We start from the raw sequence: 20,887 nt of genomic DNA, 5'->3' as shown, positions 1-20,887 counted from the left end.
AGTCCGGGAAATGGGTTATTAAAGTGCAAGTTAGCTGTTTACGGAATTTCTAGACGAGTAGGTACTTTAATTGCATTTCACGGAAGAGTATCGTAAAACGTTTTGTTTGATACTGTAAGTGGTAATAGTTATTCTTCTTTGTGATATCATATCACACAGCCTTATACATTTTGGGCACCAATAGGTTGCTAACAAAATTATGTTACTTTGCAGGACTAGTAACGTAACCGACTTCTATTTACGCATCTCATATACTTACAGAGTAGTTTTTTTCATAAAAAAAAGTATATTTTCAAAGTATTAACATCATATTGGTACTATTTTTAGTACTTCCAGTAACATTACTTGATGTCTTTGCTATTGCAGATGATATTCTAACTCAGTACTCACGGGTGGTTAATGAATGATATTATCTATTCAAAACAAGTGAGTAATAAGCATATTATTAGGCAGTTATAGAAAAAATACATAACTTTAGGTTGCTTATCAAAAGCGTGTTTTCGGCTACTTACTACAATGGTGGGTAAGTAATATTTATTTACATTCAACAAATACTAAAGCGTTTGAATATTTCAAAATATCTCAAAAACCAAACTTGTGTCTATAACCGTTTTCAAGATGTCTTCTCCTTATCCTAGACACATTGTATTTTTTACCGGTAAGGTAAATAAAAATTTCCATGAAATTTCCCATGAATGTGCCAGGAAAATTTACCAATTTTACCAGTAAAATTTCGATTTTACCAGTAAATTTACGGGTAAAATTGAAATTTGCTTTAAAGCTATCAATTCCCTGTTATGGCTGTCATTAATTTCATTTTTGGTCAATAATGTCAAAATAAAATCCTGAAAAAATTTGAATTATAAATAAAAATGAGAAGCAATCATGATACAAGATATAGAAGTTAAATTAGTTAAATAAAATAAAAGATATACCGTGTGGAACTATTACGTTTTTTGAAAGGAAAAAAATATGGAACATGCCGATTTTGTAAAATAAAGTTCCAGAATAACGCAACAAGAATGGTTTTACTAATTTATTAATATTATTTATGTATTTGTTAATTATTATTATATCATTTAATTATTTAAACAATCTGTAATTTACCGGTCAATTTGACCTGGTAAAGCAAAATATCAACTTTACCGGTAGTTTACCAAAAAAAAATTGCATTTTTGGCCAGGGATGTAAAATTTCCAAAAATTAAATTTATGGAAATTTTTCCAGAAAATTTTCGGTAATTTTTTGGAAAAATTGGAAAATCTAAAAATTCAAAAATAATTTGTTTTTTAATTAGTACTTTTAATCTATAAATTTAGATGTCTTAAGTTATATCACTAGAATATAAGTTTAACAAAAACAATGCAAATTTGACAATGGTAATGACAAGTTTGACAGTTATTTTCCCTATCAAGGAAAATTTTCATTTAAGCTTTAGCTAATTTTCCGGTACTTGAAAATGACCGATTTTACATCCCTGTTTTCAGCCTTCTGTCACTTTTCTTTCCTAAACTTCAAATGATGACAAATAATATGTTTTTGAGATGAGAAAAATGACGCAAATCTTGTAACAACTTGCAATTTACCAGTAATTTATCCTTGTAAAGTAAAATATTTACTTTACCGGTAATTTACCCATCACTAGTATTTTTTATATAATCCTTGCTATAATAATTTGATTACATCAAAACATAATCGCTCACAATTTGCAAATTTCATATGAAAACCACCACCAAATGTCAAATTTTAAACGACTAGACTATTAATAGAAGTACTAATAATTAAAACGCTAACCAACACGTGTTTGCCTAATAAAAATGCAATTAAAATCGAATAAACAACATTAATCATGTCGGTGTTTAGAAATGTAATTACAAATGGTGAAAAACGTTGCACGAGAATTGTTTCTCTGTTTTGCTGTATTTGGTAGTGGAAACGATCATTTTTAAGGTTTGCAAGGTTTACAAATTTTTTCTTTTAGTGGAATAGTTTGAAATTAAAACGGTTTGACAATATTACCTAACTAGAAATGGTCTCGTTAATCGATCTCAAAGGAATCGGATACGGCAATTCAATCAGGCTGTACAAATAGAGACTTTTGGCTTTGAAAATGGATTAGTCCATTAGCGTCCTACTATGTTTCTAATTACTCGATTTTTTTCTACAAATCTACCAATCGAGTATTTGGTGTTCAATCCTAATTAAATGTGCTGATGCGCGTCTAATATGATAATGGGAGAAATTCATAGAGGCAAAAGGATTTGTAGGGACAATGGTAACAAAAAGTCATTTAGTATCTAGTTGGATTGTTCTTTCTGGAGCGGAATTCCACTTTAAAAGCACTTGGTGCTCGTGCTAATAGCCTCGGCAAAGATGCATGGCTCAATTTAGTCATCCATGCAAATGACCTTTCCATTTTCCCGTCTATTTGCGAACTCAATCAGGAGCAAAGCGACAAAAACTGCCGATATTTTACCCTCGTAAGTCCTGACTTTTTGATTTATAGCCCGTGGAGAAGGGTTTTAGTAGTTTCTCGTTGGACGACGCTTTCTGGTCAAGCTATTCAGGTATATTTAAAATTATATCAATAACTTTTTTTTAAAAAAAATTCCTGGAACGGCCTTAGCAGCAGCTCAACTGGAAAATTCTAATTGAGCCCCATGTGCACAATTTGAACATTTGCTTTAGACCGGCAATTATCCGGCGTGGCTACAGGCCGAAATTGCTGTGTTTTCGACTGTTTCTGGTGCTCGATTTATTTTAATCGTTTAGAGCCAGTCTGATAATTTATCTTTGCACACAAACACACACAAAAAAAGCCATTTTGGAAAAAAGCTAGTCTTAAAACCAGTGTATCAGAGAAGGAGGGGTGAAAATTTATATTAATGTAATACGTGTCGCAACCTGTACGTGTTTTTTCCGGTAGTATTATTACATCCCTAACGGGCTTTTGCATCAATTTATTTGTACGGGGGGGTAAACAAGCTGTCTGTTTAAATGAAATAATGAATACAAATTGGCAACAGTTTCAGTTCGCCTGCAAATGGAAATGTTTCTCTCCGTGGTCGTTAAAGAAAATTAATAACGACGCATTTTCTTCCTTTTTGCTTTATAACTGTGATTCGAATGCTTATTTTGGGTCCCTTAGTGACGTTACCAGTTGCAACTCGAGGATTTTGGACTAATTAGTCTCTACGGACTGAAATATGATTGTCAAGCATGTGACCTAGAGGAATATGAAACAATAATTATTGTCAACTGATAAAAATAATTAGAAAGCTTTTCTCAGGTCTTATATTGTTTGAAGATTAGCATAAATCACAGCAAATTTGGTTGACGGTCAATCACCTCTGTCCTCCGATTTACCCAAATTTTTTCATTAAAGTTGCCAAAACTAGTTGAAATCATTTTTCTTGATTGTACTCAAGTTTTTCCTTTACAAAACTTCATAGCAGATGCTCTCTAGAGATCACTCGATAACCATCAAAAACCTTTCTAAAAGTATGGACAGTAAAAAGTTTGATAAGTCCCCTTTTTCCTCCACCCTCAAACTATAATTCGATGCAGCTTTATTAAGCCAAAAATAGTGGTGTGCGTGTAAAATTGATCATCTAGATAGTTTAAAAAGTTGGGAAAGCAAACAATCCAGCGAATGATTTATACAATTCCCGGAAGCTTTGTAAAGAAACTTCCATTACGTTATCTCCTTGGAGACGTGCCCTCTTTTCTTTTAGATGAAATAATATAAAGACATTGTATTACGAAGCTTATTACGTCATTTAAATTGTAAACTCGTCTCCAGGCCCGGGCAAATAACAATATGTCTCACATATAGAGGACTGAGCAAACCTTTTCAGTCCGCCAGTTAAATTAAAAACCTTACAAAAGGACTTTGTAGTAAATAATTTTTGGATGGGAAAACTTTAGAAAGTGTAAAGACAACTTTGTCACACTCAAAAGCAATTTACTCGTTCGGTTGCTTTGTGTTGCTAGTAAAAGAATTTTGGTTTGTTTTTGGAGGTAAATCAACAGAAGGAAGGCATTTAATACAAAACGAAAATCAATAGTTGAGAACTGCCTTTGATCTACAGTGAAAAATGAGGCGATAAAGCTCAAAAATGTACAGCTCGTCGCTTTCGAATAAAAATGTTGCATAATAAAAAACCTTCTTCAACAGCAGCAAAAATTTAATTATTTTTATGCCATAAGAAATTCTGTCTTTTATCATACCTGCTCACCATTTTTGCATAGAAAATTGTTGATTGCCCTACATATCTATGTCGAGCTTGTTTGCATAGATCCAGAAAATTTCGTCGCTCCAAAGAAATTTCTAGAAAAAAGAAAACCCACTCCATATTCCGCACAAAGAAGTTCATGAAATTTAACAAACCTACCCATTTTGCAAAGAGCTGTTTTAATGAAACAAACGTACAGGGCTTCGAGATTTTTAATGAGGAAACCTTGCGCCAGCAAAAACAAAAGTAATTTAATGATTTAATTACGGATGCAGTTTTCGAAAAGTTGCTGTATTGACGAGTAAATGGAATTTTATTTGCCGTTGTTACGCCGAACGGTTAATCGGTGCCTTGAATGCAACTTTTAAACTGTTTAGAGCATAAATAGAGAGCAACAAAATTTCTATAAAGCTTTGGGTTTCTGTTCTTTAGTTTTTCATTCTTACCAAATCAAGTAATTCTAGAAACTTTCTCTTTTAGTTATTCCAGTTACTTATAAATATTTCTGTTACAACTTTACTTACTTTAATCTTTACATTTCCTGAATAGATTTAAATTGTTTATTTCGCGGGTAGTCAGTATGACGTAGCTAAATTTAAGCGTTGCTATTGGATGTAATAGTCGCCACCTTTTATTTTGGCTTTTGACGATCCGATTGTGGTTAGGTTGACTTTTGTATTTGCAGGGTTAGGTTCCAAACTAGAGCATTGCTGTACTGCTTCAATAACGTTTGTTAGAGAAAGATACACATACACTAGTTTGTACAAAAAAATTTAGCAACTACTTTGACTAAAGAATGCACAAGTAGTGATCATTTTAATCGACTTGAAGTGAGTCGCCATTTCGGTTCAAACGTCAACTTCATGATCACGTGACCGTAGAAATTAATCGGCAACTTTTTGCAAGTTAGATATTTTCGGCTAAAATCACAAATTTCTGAGATATTGCCAGAAGTACTATTTTTGAGACACTTGGTCACGTGACTGTAGAGACCAATAGGCAATTTCGCCTAAAACCACAGGTTTCTGAGACGTTAATTGTATTTTTCTTGACAGTGATTGTACATACAGTGACATCCATAAGTCTGCAACTGTTAAAGCGGTCAAAGTGACACATGGTCACGTGACTGTAGGGACCAATAGAAAACTTTTTGCCAGATAGACATTTTTAGCTAAAACCGCAGATTTTTTACATATTGACAGAAGGGGTATTTTTGTTGGCTGTGATTGTACAGTGACATAAAAGTGACATATTGCAACTGTCAAGGTGGTCAAAGTGACACTTGGTCAGGTGACTGCAGGAACCAATAGGCAACTTTTTTCTAAGATATTAACAGAAGAAATACATTTCGTATTTTTGTTATAAGTGATGGTACAGTAATTTTTAGATTGTACATTCATAAGTCTTTAAGTGTTTAAGCCTTTGCCAAAAAATTCTATTTAAAAAATTGCGTACAGGGTGACCAAAAACAATGAACCACCCTACTTTTTATGCACACCCTGTATACTGAAAAAAAAACACTCCTGCAAACTTACGGTGCTGGGTTAAGGAGTTGACCGGGAATATTTTTGGTTCATTGCAATTTTTTTGTAACTTTTACCGTTTCTGAGTTATTTGGCAAAAAATAAATTGGTGCAACCAATTTTCAAAAATGTGGTTTCGAAACTTACGGTTTAAAGGACAGTTAGTGACAAAATCGCCTGTTAAACCCACTTAGCGTGGGTTAATCACGTTTTTAAGCACATTTTCTGAATCCTCGCTAAATTTCCTATTCCACAACCTAGAGAAATACTACAAAATCGAGTACAGTCAAGGAGAAAAATACAACGTTTGAACAGCCAGAGGGTCAAAAGACAGTAACGAGAAAAATCACCTGTAAAACCCATTTAGAGTGGGTTAATTACGTTTTTAAGCACATTTTCTGAATCCTCACTAAATTTCCTATTCCACAACCTAGAGAAACACTACAAAATCGAGTACAGTCAGGGATAAAAACACAAAGTTTGAACAGCCAGAGTGTCAAAAGACAGTAAAGAGCAAAATCACATGTAAAACCCATTTAGAGTAGGTTAATCACGTTTTTAAGCACATTTTCTGAATCCTCACTAAAATTCCTATTCCACAACCTAGAGAAACACAACAAAATCGAGTACAGTCAGGGAGAAAAACACAAAGTTTGAACAGCCAGAGTGTCAAAAGACATTAAAGAGCAAAATCACATGTAAAACCCATTTAGAGTGGGTTAATTACGTTTTTAAGCACATTTTCTGAATCCTCACTAAATTTCCTATTCCACAACCTAGAAAACACTACAAAATCGAGTACAGTCAGGGAGAAAAACACAAAGTTTGAACAGCCAGAGTGTCAAAAGACAGTAAAGAGCAAAATCACATGTAAAACCCATTTAGAGTGGGTTAATCACGTTTTTAAGCACATTTTCTAAATCCTCACTAAATTTCCTATTCCACAACAAAGAAAAACACAACAAAATCGAGTACAGTCAGGGGGAAAAACACAAAGTTTGAACAGCCAGAATGTCAAAAAACAGTAAAGAGCAAAATCACCTGTAAAACCCCTTTAGAGTGGGTTAATTACGTTTTTAAGCACATTTTCTGAATCCTTACTAAATTTCCTATTCCACAACCTAGAGAAACACTACAAAATCGAGTACAGTCAGGGAGAAAAACACAAAGTTTGAACAGCCAGAGTGTCAAAAGACAGTAAAGAGCAAAATCACATGTAAAACCCATTTAGAGTGGGTTAATCACGTTTTTAAGCACATTTTTCGAATCCTCATTAAATTTTCTATCCAATAATCTAGAAAAACATTACAAAATCGAGAACAGTCAGGGAGAAAAACGGTGTTAAACTTGAAACTGACAGAAACACAGTTTTAAACGACAGTCGCTTGGAAAACCGGAGGTAATATCCACTTGGAGTGAGGAAATGACAGTTTTAAGCACAGTAAAGACAAATATGCCCTTACTGATGGTTATTTCACTAAAACTAACTATAATAAGTCAATATACTATGTCATACTGGGAAGCTTTTTAAAAATACTATTTTTCTTGGACTTTGTATGTGGTTTTGCCACTTCCCATTTTAATGAACTGCCTCTTCGAACAAATTTCCGACTTGACTAAAATTTCGTGCAGGAAGTATTTAAAATCCGGTCCAAACGTAGACCGTACCGAAACGTAGAGAAGAAACGGGCACGAAACATAACGTGACAACGTAATTAAAGCCGAAAGTAAAATACGACATGAAGAACATACACTCCAACGTTACCGCGGTTACCGGATTTTAATTACATTTGTGTAGCTTCGCGTTTAGCAGTTTGATTTCAAAACCTGCCAGCTGCCTGGAAATAACCCGATAAAGGACCGGAGACGATTTTACATCCAGTTTCAATCTGATTCTTTTGGTTTTCCGAAAAAATTGGGGTTAATTCGAATTTGCGCTTCACCACCGCCAAATTCATATAGACTCGGTATGGATATGTTAGATTTGTTGATTTTTTATTCCTTCCTAATGGATTATATTTCGACATTACGACATTTTTTTGTAAAAGTTAATATACGATACAAAACGGTGAGTTGATTACATGGAGACCTAAAAAGCACACACACATTCACTTTGTCCAATTTTATGTATTAGCAATTTTAGTAATGACATTGTCAGAGAGTGGAGAGGGTGCCGAGACAATCACATTAAAGCCTTTTTTCCAAAGAGATCGGAGACAATAAAAAGCACACGCTATTCACCTGACAGGAGCTTATAAGGAAAGGCTTTCAGGAAACTTTTTTTCGTTTATTTGTAGGGAATTTCCGGGCGAAAGCAACTGCGTTTCTATCGGATTTACTTCGAGACAACTTCCAGTCTGTTTACGGAAGCAGCGATTTTTTTCTTTGCACTTTTCAAGGTTCTCTAATGAACCACCCCTAAATCCTCCACCTAGTCCGTTCAATCTTTATTACCAACTGTTTTCCCCATCTCGTTCCTCCCTCGCTGATTTTTTTGAGGATGAATCGAAGTTTCCAGCAATGTTTCAACGTCAATCAACATACACATATCCATTTGCCTTAATGATCGGCTTAACTCAGGCAGAAGTTCCGTTTCGGAGGGCTCTCTGAAACTTTGATTTGGGATTGACATGTAACTAAATTTCAATTTGGTTCTTGTATCTTAATTGGATTCTCCCTATGGACATGCTTTTACCGCTTAATGCTGATATTACGTTTCTATCAAGTGAATAATAGATAAGTGGTAATCAATTACACTTATCTATTATTTATTTCCTAGTTACATGAGTATTAATTACTTTTAGTTTTATTTTAAACAGTTTTTGTGTAGATAGTTAAAATTACTTTTTGGTTAAATACCTAGTATGTAATGTAAATTTCTGTTGTAATTTTTTAAGTGTAAATTTACGTTTGTAACAAAATTACAGCGTTATTGGTATGTAATACCGAAAATCTTTTTTATAACAGTACACATCAAAAGCAACAGTTCCAGGAAATGGAATTTGGACTATTTGGAAATTATCAAATACCAAGCAGATGTGTGTTTTGGAAGAACCACACTGTAGGTATAGTCTTTACAGCTCAATGGAGCCAAATTTGACGATAAGTTACACTTTTATACGTTTCTTACGTCACGTGACAGCTGTCAAAACCCACCAGTGATCACTGAACACTAAATTTAGAAATAGTTGCTAATTTGAGGAACTACAGTAGAAGTTGTGTTTAAAGCTCCATCTTAATGGGAGTTTTGCATTTGATTATTTCATCTCGCTGCTAAATGAGTTTTAAAAGTTATAACAAGTGTCATTTGACTATAAACCATTTTGTGAAGTGTCATAACACTGCCAAATTTAACGCCTTAAACTGTCATTTAACGTTACAAACTCACACTGTTTACAGACAGTGTTTAATGAGTTTTGACAGCTGTCAGATGGCTATAATCCTGTCATTAAACGTCATCACAAGTTTAGTTTGTCAAAGTGGCCCACGTTTTTCCAGCCACACAAATTATAGTTATTTACCTAACTAGTGCGGAAAGTGGTACTTTCCCGCACGAGACTGCAGTTGAAGGGCGGGAAAGACGCTTTTCGCATGTGTTAGGTACAAAATTTTTCCTACGAGTATTATTTTTCATTAAATTGACCAAAAATGTTAAGTAAAATTACTAAAATGAAAGCCTCTGTTTGCAAAGATGAAAAGTGTATTCTTAGTTGAGAAATCAATTATATAGTTATGGTTTTTTGATTTAAATGTTTTTTTTTTTTTGAAAAATAATATGAGTGCGGGAAAGTAACTTTTCCACACCAGTGCAGTGTTACTTTTTTTACGTTACTTTGCTTAAACATCTCATAAACAGGTTGGTGAAAATGGGTATTTTCGCTCTACACTTATTCATTTATTGTAAATTAATCTTGCAATGCGGAAAAGTACCTTTACTGCCCTAGTGTGAAAAAGTACTTCTTCCCGCATTCAAATGTCTGTTTTTTATTTAATGTAGAGTTTTAGAATCTGAAAAACTGACATTTTTCATTTTTCTTCACAAACCGGAAGGTAAGTTTAAGACGTCAAGATCACTCCTCCAAAATTCCATTACCTAACTGGTTGCAAAACCATACATTTTACAAACAGCTATGCTCAATGAATAAACTACTTGAATATTGTATAAAATACTTGGAAATTAATAATAATTCAAAATAATAACCTAAAACTAATTAAAGAGTCACATATAGCATGTCTTGTTGTAATACGTTAACTGATAATTACCCATTGTCTATTATTGGAATAATAACAACTACCTAAGGGTGTGTATAATTGGGCCACTAATAAATTGTTAATGATAAATGTCTTACTTAACTTAATAAGTAAAAACTGAATGTCAGTGACCTGAAAGTCGTCAAGGAAACTCTATTTTGAGTAATAGAGGTGCATCAACTGTATGTGTGTCTGCGAATGTACATTTTATGGCATCCAAGACTATTCCAGTTTTACACTAATTAAAATGTAACGCGTTTGCGGGTCAGATGTACATATTAACCCTGCAGTGGGACGCAGATTTGAATTATTAACTCTAAGTTGAAAAGTTACGTTGCAGGGAAGCATAACAACGAGGAATGTTTGATTTTCTTGTAATATGTTAACTATTTACGTCCGGTTGTATTGTAATCTGCCCTTAAATATCTAGGTCACGCTTTAGTCGGTTTTAAAGGGGCTGGATATAATCGATATGGTCACTACACGTGGATGTATCAATAATTACTTTAGGTTGATGATTAATTACTGAACAACTAAATAGAACATCTCAAGTTGTACATACAGTTATTAGGGCCACTCTCGGTGCTAAACAACGAATCTGAATAAAGGGGTAGGAGCCCTAAATTTCCTTAAGACATCTATATAAATTTAACGCCATTGTTTGCGAGCTTAATTAATCTCCTCTAGCCCATTTAAAATCTAATTACAAGCTAATATATTTTGTTGAATTATGCCTGTTCAAACATGTTTTTGTGACTCATGAGAGTGGATATTACGGCAAATGGTTACTACTACAGTTTAATCAAGCCTCCATTCATCTTTCAGTTGCTGAACAGTTTAAAGTGTCCCCGTTACTTTTAACAACGTTTGTCATCGATTCAATTAAATAAATGTTCCAGTAACATTATTCATAATTTGCTAGGCTATGATTGACGTTTATTTATTAAACCGGTTTTGTGTATTTTATCCCGTATATTTGCTTAATTGAGCACTAGATTTGTTATAAATGTAAACTGAAATAGTTCATTAATATCTTTTATAATTTATGACCACTGTCAACGTTTTGCTACTCTATAATAATACACTTTAAATTTAAAGCTTAACTTAAAATAATTATAATGAATTTTATTTCAATTGCTATTATTATTGTTAATTAATGACATTATAAACCAAATTATTCAATACCATTATTAACTTTATTGCGAGCGTTTTTACATGTTGCCATCCATTAGTCATTTCGTCATGTAAATGTATGTTATTTCAAGATTGTTGAAATTTAATGTAATTTGGTTATTTAACAAACTGTACTAATGATGATATCTAATATAATAAAATGTGAAACTTGTTTCACTAACCAAACGAAAAGTCGTTTAAATTAATAAATTTAATGAAGGTTTGTAATAATAACTAACTAAACTGGTAATTTTAATGAATTAATTTGGAAAACTAGAAATACACAAATTCTGATATTTCAAATAGCATATTCAGTGAGGCTGATTTTTAAAATTCCTTTTGACCCTTTTACTTTAATTATTTAAAATCTATAAAATAAACGCTCCACTGAAATTATTCATAATTTGTTGCGGTGTGATTGGTAATTATTGATTAAGCCGATTTCATGTAGTGCAAGCTTAATAGTGCCAGTTTATTTGCAAAATATTTTATTTACATTAATTTTTAAAACCAAATTTGATGCAGCACGGTGATTTTGGTAAAAAGTTGTTTTCAGTTTGTTGAAAAGTTCCCACGTGTATTAACAGATTAATTTTGTTTGTTATTTCTGGTTTAAATTATATTAAGACCATTTCTCTGCAAGATTAAAAATGAAACAAAGATGACCTAAAATGGGGTCATTCCCTCATTTACAAATTTTAATTTGGCCCCCCTTATCTTTCAGGAAACATTCAATCTGAATTTTAACTAGACTGAATTTTAATAATTTGGAAATTCGATTAATCCAGGGCGAAAATGTTGCAATTCAATTTCCAGGTCCGGTGTTTGTATGACTAGTTGGAAACGTGAATAAAAACAATTTTTTCGCAAGAAGCTAAACTGTAATTGATTTATTCGACTGGAAACTTTTCAGTACGGATTTGTAGGTGGGATTTATTCATATCCGAGGGCAATATAAAAAGCAAATAACCCAGCATACCGGACTGAAGGCAAATAAATGCAAACTAATACAAAATTGGTACAAAAATAATCGTAAATTCAATAAAAAATATTTAAGCCAGCATATATTGCGGTTAGTATTTCGTATAGAACGGTGATTTATGAATTTCAGTCAGATTTATTAAAAAATATTGCGCTCGAGCGGCTATGAATTTTAATGTCTAGATTAATTTTACGTCCCGTTTAATAAGGATTATTGATTTATATCGCTGAATATTGCAGGAACGTAATAAAAAAACTATCATGCACCGGTCCCCATGCAACAAAAACGAACCGGAGGGCAAATTATCACACGTAATCATACAAATTGGCTGAAAGTCAGTATTTTAGGTATTTTAGTTAAAAGCGTAAAACCAGATCTACTCAAAATTCCAAACCGAACCTGAAACTACCAAATAATTTAATGAAAATACCTTGACTAACAAATCAAAGCTGTTTTGTTATCAGACAGGAAACTGGGGAGTTATTAACGAGAGCGTCACAACCAATTTTGATTTGTCTGGGATTTTCGTGGTTTAAAGCAGGACAGAGGATTAGCCACAGCTTCAGACGAAAAAGGAGGGATTAAAAAGAACGAAAATAAATTTTTATGAAATTGTTTACGGTGAATTTTGCGTGCCAGGGAGGTTTTTAACGACGAGACCCTCGAGGATGGGAAATTTGCATTTTTAATTATTCATTTTCGTGGGTTTTATTCGGTAATTATTTTTCTCCGGGTCGGGTGTCTGTTTAGTTTTTATGCAAAAGAAAAATCCATAATGCTGTATCATTACAATTCAATAGGTATTATTTAAATAATTGTAAAGTAACCTATAATGCTTTACCGTGTATTAACAAACTTTTTTAATGAACGATAACGAACGCAAAAAGCCTGCATAGTTCAAGTAAAGTAATAACGAGACTGATTTAATTTCTCCGAAAGTTGTTTATATTCTGCTTTTTTTCCAGCTTAACCTCACTTTTGTGAGTTGTCAAATCGCTAAACCACTGAAGCACTGTCAATGTCAATTGTCAATCAATATGTTTCTGTCCTTTGCTAACCTTAAAAACACACTGATGCCATGTTGCCGAATGCTCTTGTAAAAAAAGGTATTGATTGATAGGCAAAAACCACTTTCTTGGACTGACACAGTGCATTACTAGGCAAAAACTAGTTTTTAAAAATGCTCTGACGTTAAATGTACCGACGTTAAAAATGATTACCACACCCTGTATATGTTTATTATAAAATAATATACAAGGTAATTCAAATTCGACCTTCATTCTTGGGATCTAGGAAACTTAGTAAGTATAGATTTTCTAGTGAGGAAACATAATACACGAGTGGAATACAATGTTTTATCTAGTGCTGGGTAAATTACAAATACTATGTTTGTGTCAAGTTCAAACTTTGACACCGCTTTTCTCCCTGACTGTACCAAATTTTGTAGTATTTTTTCATGTTATCATTTAACTAGGATTTCAAAAATGTGCTTAAAACAGGCATTTTCTTAATCCAACTGAGTTTTATAGGCGATTTTGTCCTTGACTGTCGTTTAAACCGTGTTCAAATTTCAGACCACAATTTCAACTGATCTAAATATTTGGTGAACCAAACCAGTTTTTCCTAAATAACTCAAAAACGGTGAAAGTTACGAAAAAATTTCAAGAGGCCAAAAATGTTCCTAACCAACTCCTTAACTCAACACCGTAAGTTTGCAAGACCGTTTTTGCTTCCATTATACAGGGTGTGCATGAAAATGATGACGATTGACTGTTTTTGGTAACCCTGTACGCAATTTTTCAGATAGAACTTTTTGTTCTACACCTCTGGAAAAATGAGCTCAAGACGGTTAATTTAAGAGGCTCAACTTCCCTGAACTCCCAAAAATAACGGAGTTACAGAGTGCTCAAATTTTAACCGAACATATTTAATTGTTTTGTAAATTTTTTGGTATCAAACCAATTAACAAATAACTCGAAAACGCTGAAAGTTACGAAAAATTTTAAAGAGAGCACAAATATTCGTAAAGAACTGCTAAACTCATTCCTAGAAGTTTCACAGTCCGTTAGTGCCGCTACTATACAGGGGGTGCATAAAATAAAGATTCAGATAATTTGGCCACCCTGTACGCAATTTTTAATATAGAATTTTTGCTTTACACCACTGAAAAGAGAAGCTCAAGACGGTTATTTTGAGTGGTTTAACTTACCAAACTTTACAATACGTCTGGCTTAACAAAAACAACACTTTTTAAATCACATGAAAAAATTTGTATTTAACTTGATTTTATTAACGTTTCGAAACCATTTAGATTGATTTCATTAATGCACTCGTTGGTTAGGTAACTATTAATTTCTTTACGTAAACCAGAAAACAAATATACTTTTTAGATCACTTTTATAACAGTAGATTAACCCACACCAAAGGCAGCCAAAATGCCAAATAAGTCTCTTTTAAGACAACGAATATACAGAGTGAGCCACTGAAACTGTTTGGACATTTGCTAATTTAGAACTATTACTTTGCAAGTATCATCAGTTCTAACTTTACTAAACTAAGCTTTAAATATGATTGTTTGTTTACAAATTTATGAATTTAACAGGTATATGCGATAATTTCATATACCTTTTAAAGCTATCACAAAATGAGTTTTTTACCCCACGTAAAAGACTTGAGATTGCCTTAACGGTAACTTAAATTTACTTCACTTAGAAGCGGGTAAAAAGTGCGATAAATAAGTCCAAATTCAACCCTATAACCCTAAAGGTCCATGAAGTAATCCGGCTTATATAAAATCTAATATAGGTAGAGCAGGCATATTCCATTTTTGCTGCCTTTTATTAAGGCGACTCTCTGAAAATTTATGTGGGCTTTTTACAAAGCTTTTAGGTACAAAAATAACGTAAAAAGTCAATTTATCCATTTTTAGAATAGTTTTAATCAGCGAGTCACTGTTGTATCATAACTCCTTGGTGTACGACATCCATTTTAAAAAAATGGGTGTGTCAACACCAATTTGTTATAATTTAAAAGCACAATGTTTTTTTGTGATTAATTTAATTAATAAATAATGTGTCAGATTTCCACAATTATTATGATTTGAACTTAATTAATTTGTAATCACAATACAACACATTCTAAACTAAAAACTACTTCAAGTTAATTAATATACATTTCAATCTGTACTGCTGGTTTATATAAAATTTATTATCAGTTCAATCAACTAATTTGCAATAGCGGTTAATCCGCGTTGTTGTAAAGTCCCACAGTATGTAGGGGAATCAATATTATTTATTGCTCGCATCGGTTTAGAAAGTTTTAACAAGTATTAATTTAAAAACGTAAGTTAAGTTTAATCCAAAACTTTTTTTTCAATTTGTACTTACCATTTGAAAATAAATTGTTCTTAAATCATCCCCAAAGAAGTTACACATTTAACACAAACTATCGTAAAATCACCGGTTCTACAGGGCGATACAGTCAATAATCTCCCCACTGAGACCGTCCGCAACGAGATTTTCATGAAACTACGAGATTTTCCGCGCTTTTCGTTCAAGTTTTCCCGCCCGAATCAAACCGAAGGTGGCCGATCTGTGACGAAGCTCGTGATTGAAATCAACACGAATATGTAAAGTGATTGTAACTCTTTGGAATACGTCGTTCGTTTCGCATGTTTGTTTCCTCGTATAATAATCATTGTTGTTCATTTTTTTTTTCAATAACTACACGTCGTATTTGCATCAACTCTATTTGGCCGCCCGAGTAAAAATGGTTTATAATTGTGTGGTGCTGCAATATTTTTGACGTCGTATGTTGTAATTATAAGTTAAAATGATGTGGTAACTTATTAAAATATGCACTTAATCGTTTCTGTTCTGTTGGTTTTCCTGTAGTCAAAGTAGGGGGTTACGTAAAGTTAACAATTGGAAAATTTGTAGCCCTCATCGCTGTGTTATATACAACTGCAAATTTTGTAAATTAACATTTTATGTGTGTAAATGTGGACAACCTGAAAAGGTCTGACGTATCAATTATCAGAAAACAGTCCGGTATATTCTGATACAGGTCGACTTGTTTATGCGAAAGATAGGCTAATTCGGGCGGACGCACATGATTGGTGGCGTTGGCTTGGAGAGCGTCGCGACGTTATCGCAATGACAAAGGACGGCATCGGCCCTGTTATAACGCAGATTTCGACCCTGCGGCAAATTAGGGACGGCGTATTTATACGCGACGTAAGTGTGATGCATACTTGGCCCTATTGTATTCTAGGTCTTGGGGGTGTATTAGAGATCGGTGGATGTTTATGCTATTATTGGGACAGTCTCTATATCAGTATTACGACACTACAAATTTTTGTCACATCACAAGAGTAAATCATAAGATTTACTACCAAAAGAGCATTTGAAGTAAGTTTATTAAATACACAGTAAAACTTAAAACATTATACACACCGATCAAGGCTACGAGTTTAATAACAAATTATACTTAACTTGGTGGATACTGTTTAATAAGCTCCATTATTAATTATCTAAAGAATGTCACCCTTTTGGTCATGTAATTTTAATGCGAAACAAATTAACTAAAAATATAAATTGACAAAATCCTGATAAAGAGAAAATAACTAGACAAAACACATGTAATACGAGTTAATTCCAGAAAACAAGATCTAGCACAAAGCGGACATTATCCTCCCGAGCGCGTTCAAGTTTTGTTTCGCCCAAGGCATTGTGTGCAGTTAGTATTAATTAAATTTCGCCGGAATTAATTTGTCACACAAAAGCAAGAAAATTGGTTTTCATAAAATAGAAAGCTCGCGCTATCTGCAACTTAGCGCGCTTTCGAAAAGAAATAATCTCGTAATAATCAATTAATTGGTATTGTTCGGAAAGTTTACCCCGAATCTAGGATTAGAGGGTTATATTTCATAGCTGGAAAAGTTTTCGAAAGCTTTTCTCTCTCTCGCAAGTATAGAAAATTGTATTGCTCAAGGGAGTGTATTGTTCGGCTTTAAATTTCTGGCTCTAAGTTTCGGAGTGGTCAGGTCAGCTGCGGCTTACCAAATGCCATTCATCGAAACATTGTTTTGCTTTATTTTTTTTTAACAGCTGGAAATTAAATTTTCATTGTCCCACATAATTAACAATGAATAAGCGTTATTATTTAAAAGATAATCGGCCGGGGCACGTTCAATAATGGATCGTACGCCGCGGAAGGACCAAATTCCACGTTATTGAATTACGTGACAAAAAACGGCGATAACATTGTACCGTAGGCACGTAAAACATTAACGAAACTTCAAATATTCGGCCACGGATATGGTGAATTTGTAAAGGATTCAATGGATTCTAACCTGAATAGGTATTACCTCGCAACATGACACTTATCGTGTATAATTTTCTATATATAGAAGGAAAGGGAATTTGATATCATTAGTAGGGAATTTTAAAATAATGTAGGATTTTGGGGTTTCTGAGCTGATTTGACACAAGTTTGTTTGTCCTCCAGAAGACATTAACACCACTGGTCAAAATGTCGGCTGGAGGACAACTTTGACGTTCATGTTACCACAGTTTTTTTGGTTAAACAGAAATAGAAAGTTTTACACCACCTATACAAATGTAAAACTTTTTAGTACACAAGGTAAGATTATATATTTTTTGCTAATCGAGTTTTACCTCAAACTTGAAAGTAAAAAGTCCAAATCGACGATTTTATGAAAAAACTTTCCACAAATGAAACCTGAAAAGCTTTTCAAGGGACAAATTCCCAACATTATTATCTCGGCCATGCCAGTGGGCTAATTCGTTTTAGATTCTCCACCCTATTAAAAGTCGTGATCCAATTTACGACCCTCGCAGGTATTCCTCCCCCCACTTTCGGCCGATTAAAAACACCGCGAATCGGTCGAATATAAATTCAAAACCGAAAAAGTTGCGCCCACCAATAATTTATCCGCAAATCTGGCAATTTCAATTTTAAACGGTGCGGGGGCCCAAAAATTACCACGGGGGAAGCCCCGGTTGAAATCGGCCTACCAAATGAAGCCGCTTCTCAAATTAAATTTATTAACTAATCCCCCCTTTTCTCAAAGTTATTTATATCACGAAAACTCGGTTAGCTTGAATCTATTACAGAAAAGGTTTAATAAATTTGGTTATGTATTACTAAATAAAAGCTGTTAAAAGCTTCAAACATCCTCGCGCACAAGAAAGGGTGTTTAAGCGGTTTTAGAGGCGCAACAATACTTTTGTAAAATTTGTATACAACACTTCCCTAAGGGTTAATAAAGGTGTGTATAACACCCAAAATATGAAATATATGAAGGGTCGTAAAGGGTAAAGCATTGACAAACCGAAACAATCCATCTTTCGCCTAAAACATTCATTAATAAAAAGGGTGAAAAACACAAAACGTAAAGTATAATCATGTAATCTCTTTCAGCTGCACGTTGTGTATCGCTTTAAAATGACGATTTTATACTCGTTTTGGTCCATGTCCGTTTCAAGCTGTCCACAGCTGCACAACCATCGACCGGACAAGAAAGATAAATTATAAAAATTATTCTTACTCCGGCGTCACTGTATGCTAAATGAAACAAAATGCGTTTCGAGTTGAAAAATTGTCTTGTTTAGCCAGAAGGGGCCGGAAAACCTCGCTGTTATTTCAATTATTCAGGTTTTACTTGCCGCCCCTTGCGAAGAGCGGAATGTCGTTTTTTCTGCGTCTTTTATTAACCACTTTAAACTTGTACAACCGTTTTTTTTTATCTCTTTACAGGTACATAGACAAGTTACTTTACAAATTAATTATTTTGTTTTTACTTTTTTAAGAGTAATTAAACCGTAAAAATAATGTTAAATGATAACAACCTGAAAAAAATTAAAAATGTTCCGCATTTTCTACTGATATGAAACTTTCTAAGCAGTTAAATTGCATTGTAAATTGGTTTATCACCTACTGCGGAACCGAGTTACAGCTTTGGCCGATAATGAGAAAAAAATTCAGTAAATTTGGCCAATACACAATTCTTGATACATGGTGGATGCACCTATATTGTAAATCTTTCCAATGCAGTATAGGTATTTTAAGGCCCCTTTTTTTTCAGTGATTTCACTTACTCCCCTAATGCCAAAAGATTAAAAATTCAATTTAAATTTATTTCATATTTTACAAAGTTATTGAAATAGTAAAAAAAAAAATCCTGGACATATTTGGCCTTGTGCTAACATTACGATAAAGCTCCCTGGTGTAACCTGACGTATTTTCGATCTAGTAGCACTTCTTACAGATAGATGGACGTGCTGCAGTGTATCATCAGGTGACCTAGTATGCTACGGTTGTACTAATATCACGTGAGCAAACAACGTGACAGCTTTGTGTAAAGACTATTGTCTCTCTCTAATCAGCTGTTACCTCTTTGACAGACAATACTGAAATTTTATTTTTGTTAATTTAAATTGCAAAATTTTCCAAAAAACTACAAAATTACAAGTGAATTAACACTAAAATACGATTGGCCAATAGTTGTAACAAAATCATTTGTTATGTAGATTTTTTAAAATTTATTCATAACCACAACACTGTATGAAATAGGTAAACTGGTGTTCCCTGGAAGGGTGAAAGAAATAAAAAATGTGGTTTTTAACACTGATATGTTACTTAGCAATACTTACGCAAGTAATATTTATTACAATAGCAATAGGTAAATGTACATTAGAATTAGTGGGGTTTGTTTTCAATAAGAAGTTGGTTTTCAGCTGCTGGTTTGTACTACCTGGCTGAGCTAGTTGAGGAATACTCCACAATAGCTAGAAAAATTATTTGGTGGATGAATGCTGTATGTTACACTCATTGTTTAAGAACAGAATGTAGTGTTGGTGTTTTCTAGGTGGTAACTAGCTTGTATGTGTTCCTGTGGCTATTTGAGAGTTTCCCTCTCACAATGATATTGTGTGGTGTCCTGGGACAACTCTGTCATTTTGTGATATTATCAAACTTTCCATTTGTAGCTTTTTCCTCTATTCAATTTATATTTGGAGTGATATTAGTGATTGTGAATCACTATCTTGCTTTTAGTTACTTTTCATCTACTTACCATCCATTTTCAGAGGTACACTACACTAGTGAGGCTCAAGGGATTAAAACGTTAATCATTAAAATGTTTTAGGTGATTTCCTACTTCACTTTATACTTGTGGTTAGTGCCGTTTTCATTATTTGTTTCTTTGTCTGCCAATGACAATGTTTTACCTACAACAGCAGAACGGTCAGGTAATGTCAAATTAAACCTTCTTTGCATGTAGTCTAGGAATAAATTGCTGTTGCAGATGTAGATGCAGTTTCCAGTTATTTATCAAAAAGGAACCGAAAATATGGACTGTTGACTTTATTTAGTTATGCCAAAGAATCACTACTGCCAGTTAGAACAAAAAAAGGATTTTAGGGTTATTTTTGTTGGTCTTTATTTTTGTACATACGCTAATTTATTGGTCTAATAAAACTGTTAACCTATTTTTTTTGTCAAATGACTCCTCATTGGTGAGGTCGTTAAAGTAGAGCTCTTCACTGAATTACATTTACAAAATAGAATAAAAATAGTTTAAAAATGCCTACAGTGAAATGCCAACGCCATTGCGGCCTCTAACGGGACGCTTGGGCGTTATTATTGATTACTTTTCGGCTTGGCTGGCGGCGCCACTACTACCGATCCCCCTTCTTCCT

General features: G+C 33.5%; 2 protein-coding genes and 1 long non-coding RNA gene across 5 annotated transcripts in view; 1 reads left to right on the top strand and 2 right to left on the bottom strand.

Moving 5' to 3' along the window:
* LOC145735418 (uncharacterized) overlaps positions 1-15,705 on the bottom strand; it is a 67,713-nt gene extending 52,008 nt beyond the window's left edge. For 2 of the 3 annotated variants that reach the window (XM_081989317.1, XM_081989318.1), the window contains exon 1: positions 15,551-15,705. The gene's annotated coding sequence lies outside the window, so the exon portion shown is untranslated. The remainder of the gene's footprint in view (positions 1-15,550) is intronic. The other variant, XM_081989320.1, reaches the window with a different exon arrangement.
* On the bottom strand, positions 4,167-4,463 carry LOC145735319 (uncharacterized). The gene is made up of 2 exons (XR_014179646.1): positions 4,395-4,463; positions 4,167-4,330 (listed from the first exon to the last, which is right to left on the bottom strand). It is a non-coding gene; the product is annotated as an uncharacterized LOC145735319 (long non-coding RNA).
* Positions 15,706-19,585: 3,880 nt separating the features above from the next.
* LOC145735257 (protein TEX261) lies at positions 19,586-20,678 on the top strand. Its single transcript, XM_081989094.1, has 5 exons — positions 19,586-19,869; positions 19,925-20,004; positions 20,056-20,277; positions 20,335-20,437; positions 20,494-20,678. Exons 1-5 carry the CDS (start codon positions 19,800-19,802, stop codon positions 20,607-20,609), a joined length of 591 nt encoding a protein of 196 aa, XP_081845220.1. The 5' UTR covers positions 19,586-19,799; the 3' UTR covers positions 20,610-20,678.
* The last annotated feature ends 209 nt before the right edge of the window (positions 20,679-20,887 follow it).

This window comes from Ips typographus, linkage group LG11 (assembly GCF_016097725.1).
Source record: "Ips typographus isolate SLU linkage group LG11, UJ_Ityp_2.0, whole genome shotgun sequence".
Taxonomy (NCBI): Eukaryota; Metazoa; Arthropoda; class Insecta; order Coleoptera; family Curculionidae; genus Ips; species Ips typographus.
Note: the sequence above shows the minus strand (reverse complement) of the source record. Positions and strands in the feature narration are given on the sequence as shown.

Bases quoted from the DNA above. Each gene is read 5' to 3' on its own strand.
- LOC145735257 (XM_081989094.1), top strand. From the start codon at position 19,800: ATGTGGTTTTTAACACTGATATGTTACTTAGCAATACTTACGCAAGTA. The intron at 20,278-20,334 runs GTACACTACACT...AAAATGTTTTAG, and splicing joins CTTACCATCCATTTTCAGAG to GTGATTTCCTACTTCACTTT. The intron at 20,438-20,493 runs GTAATGTCAAAT...TTGCTGTTGCAG, and splicing joins TACAACAGCAGAACGGTCAG to ATGTAGATGCAGTTTCCAGT.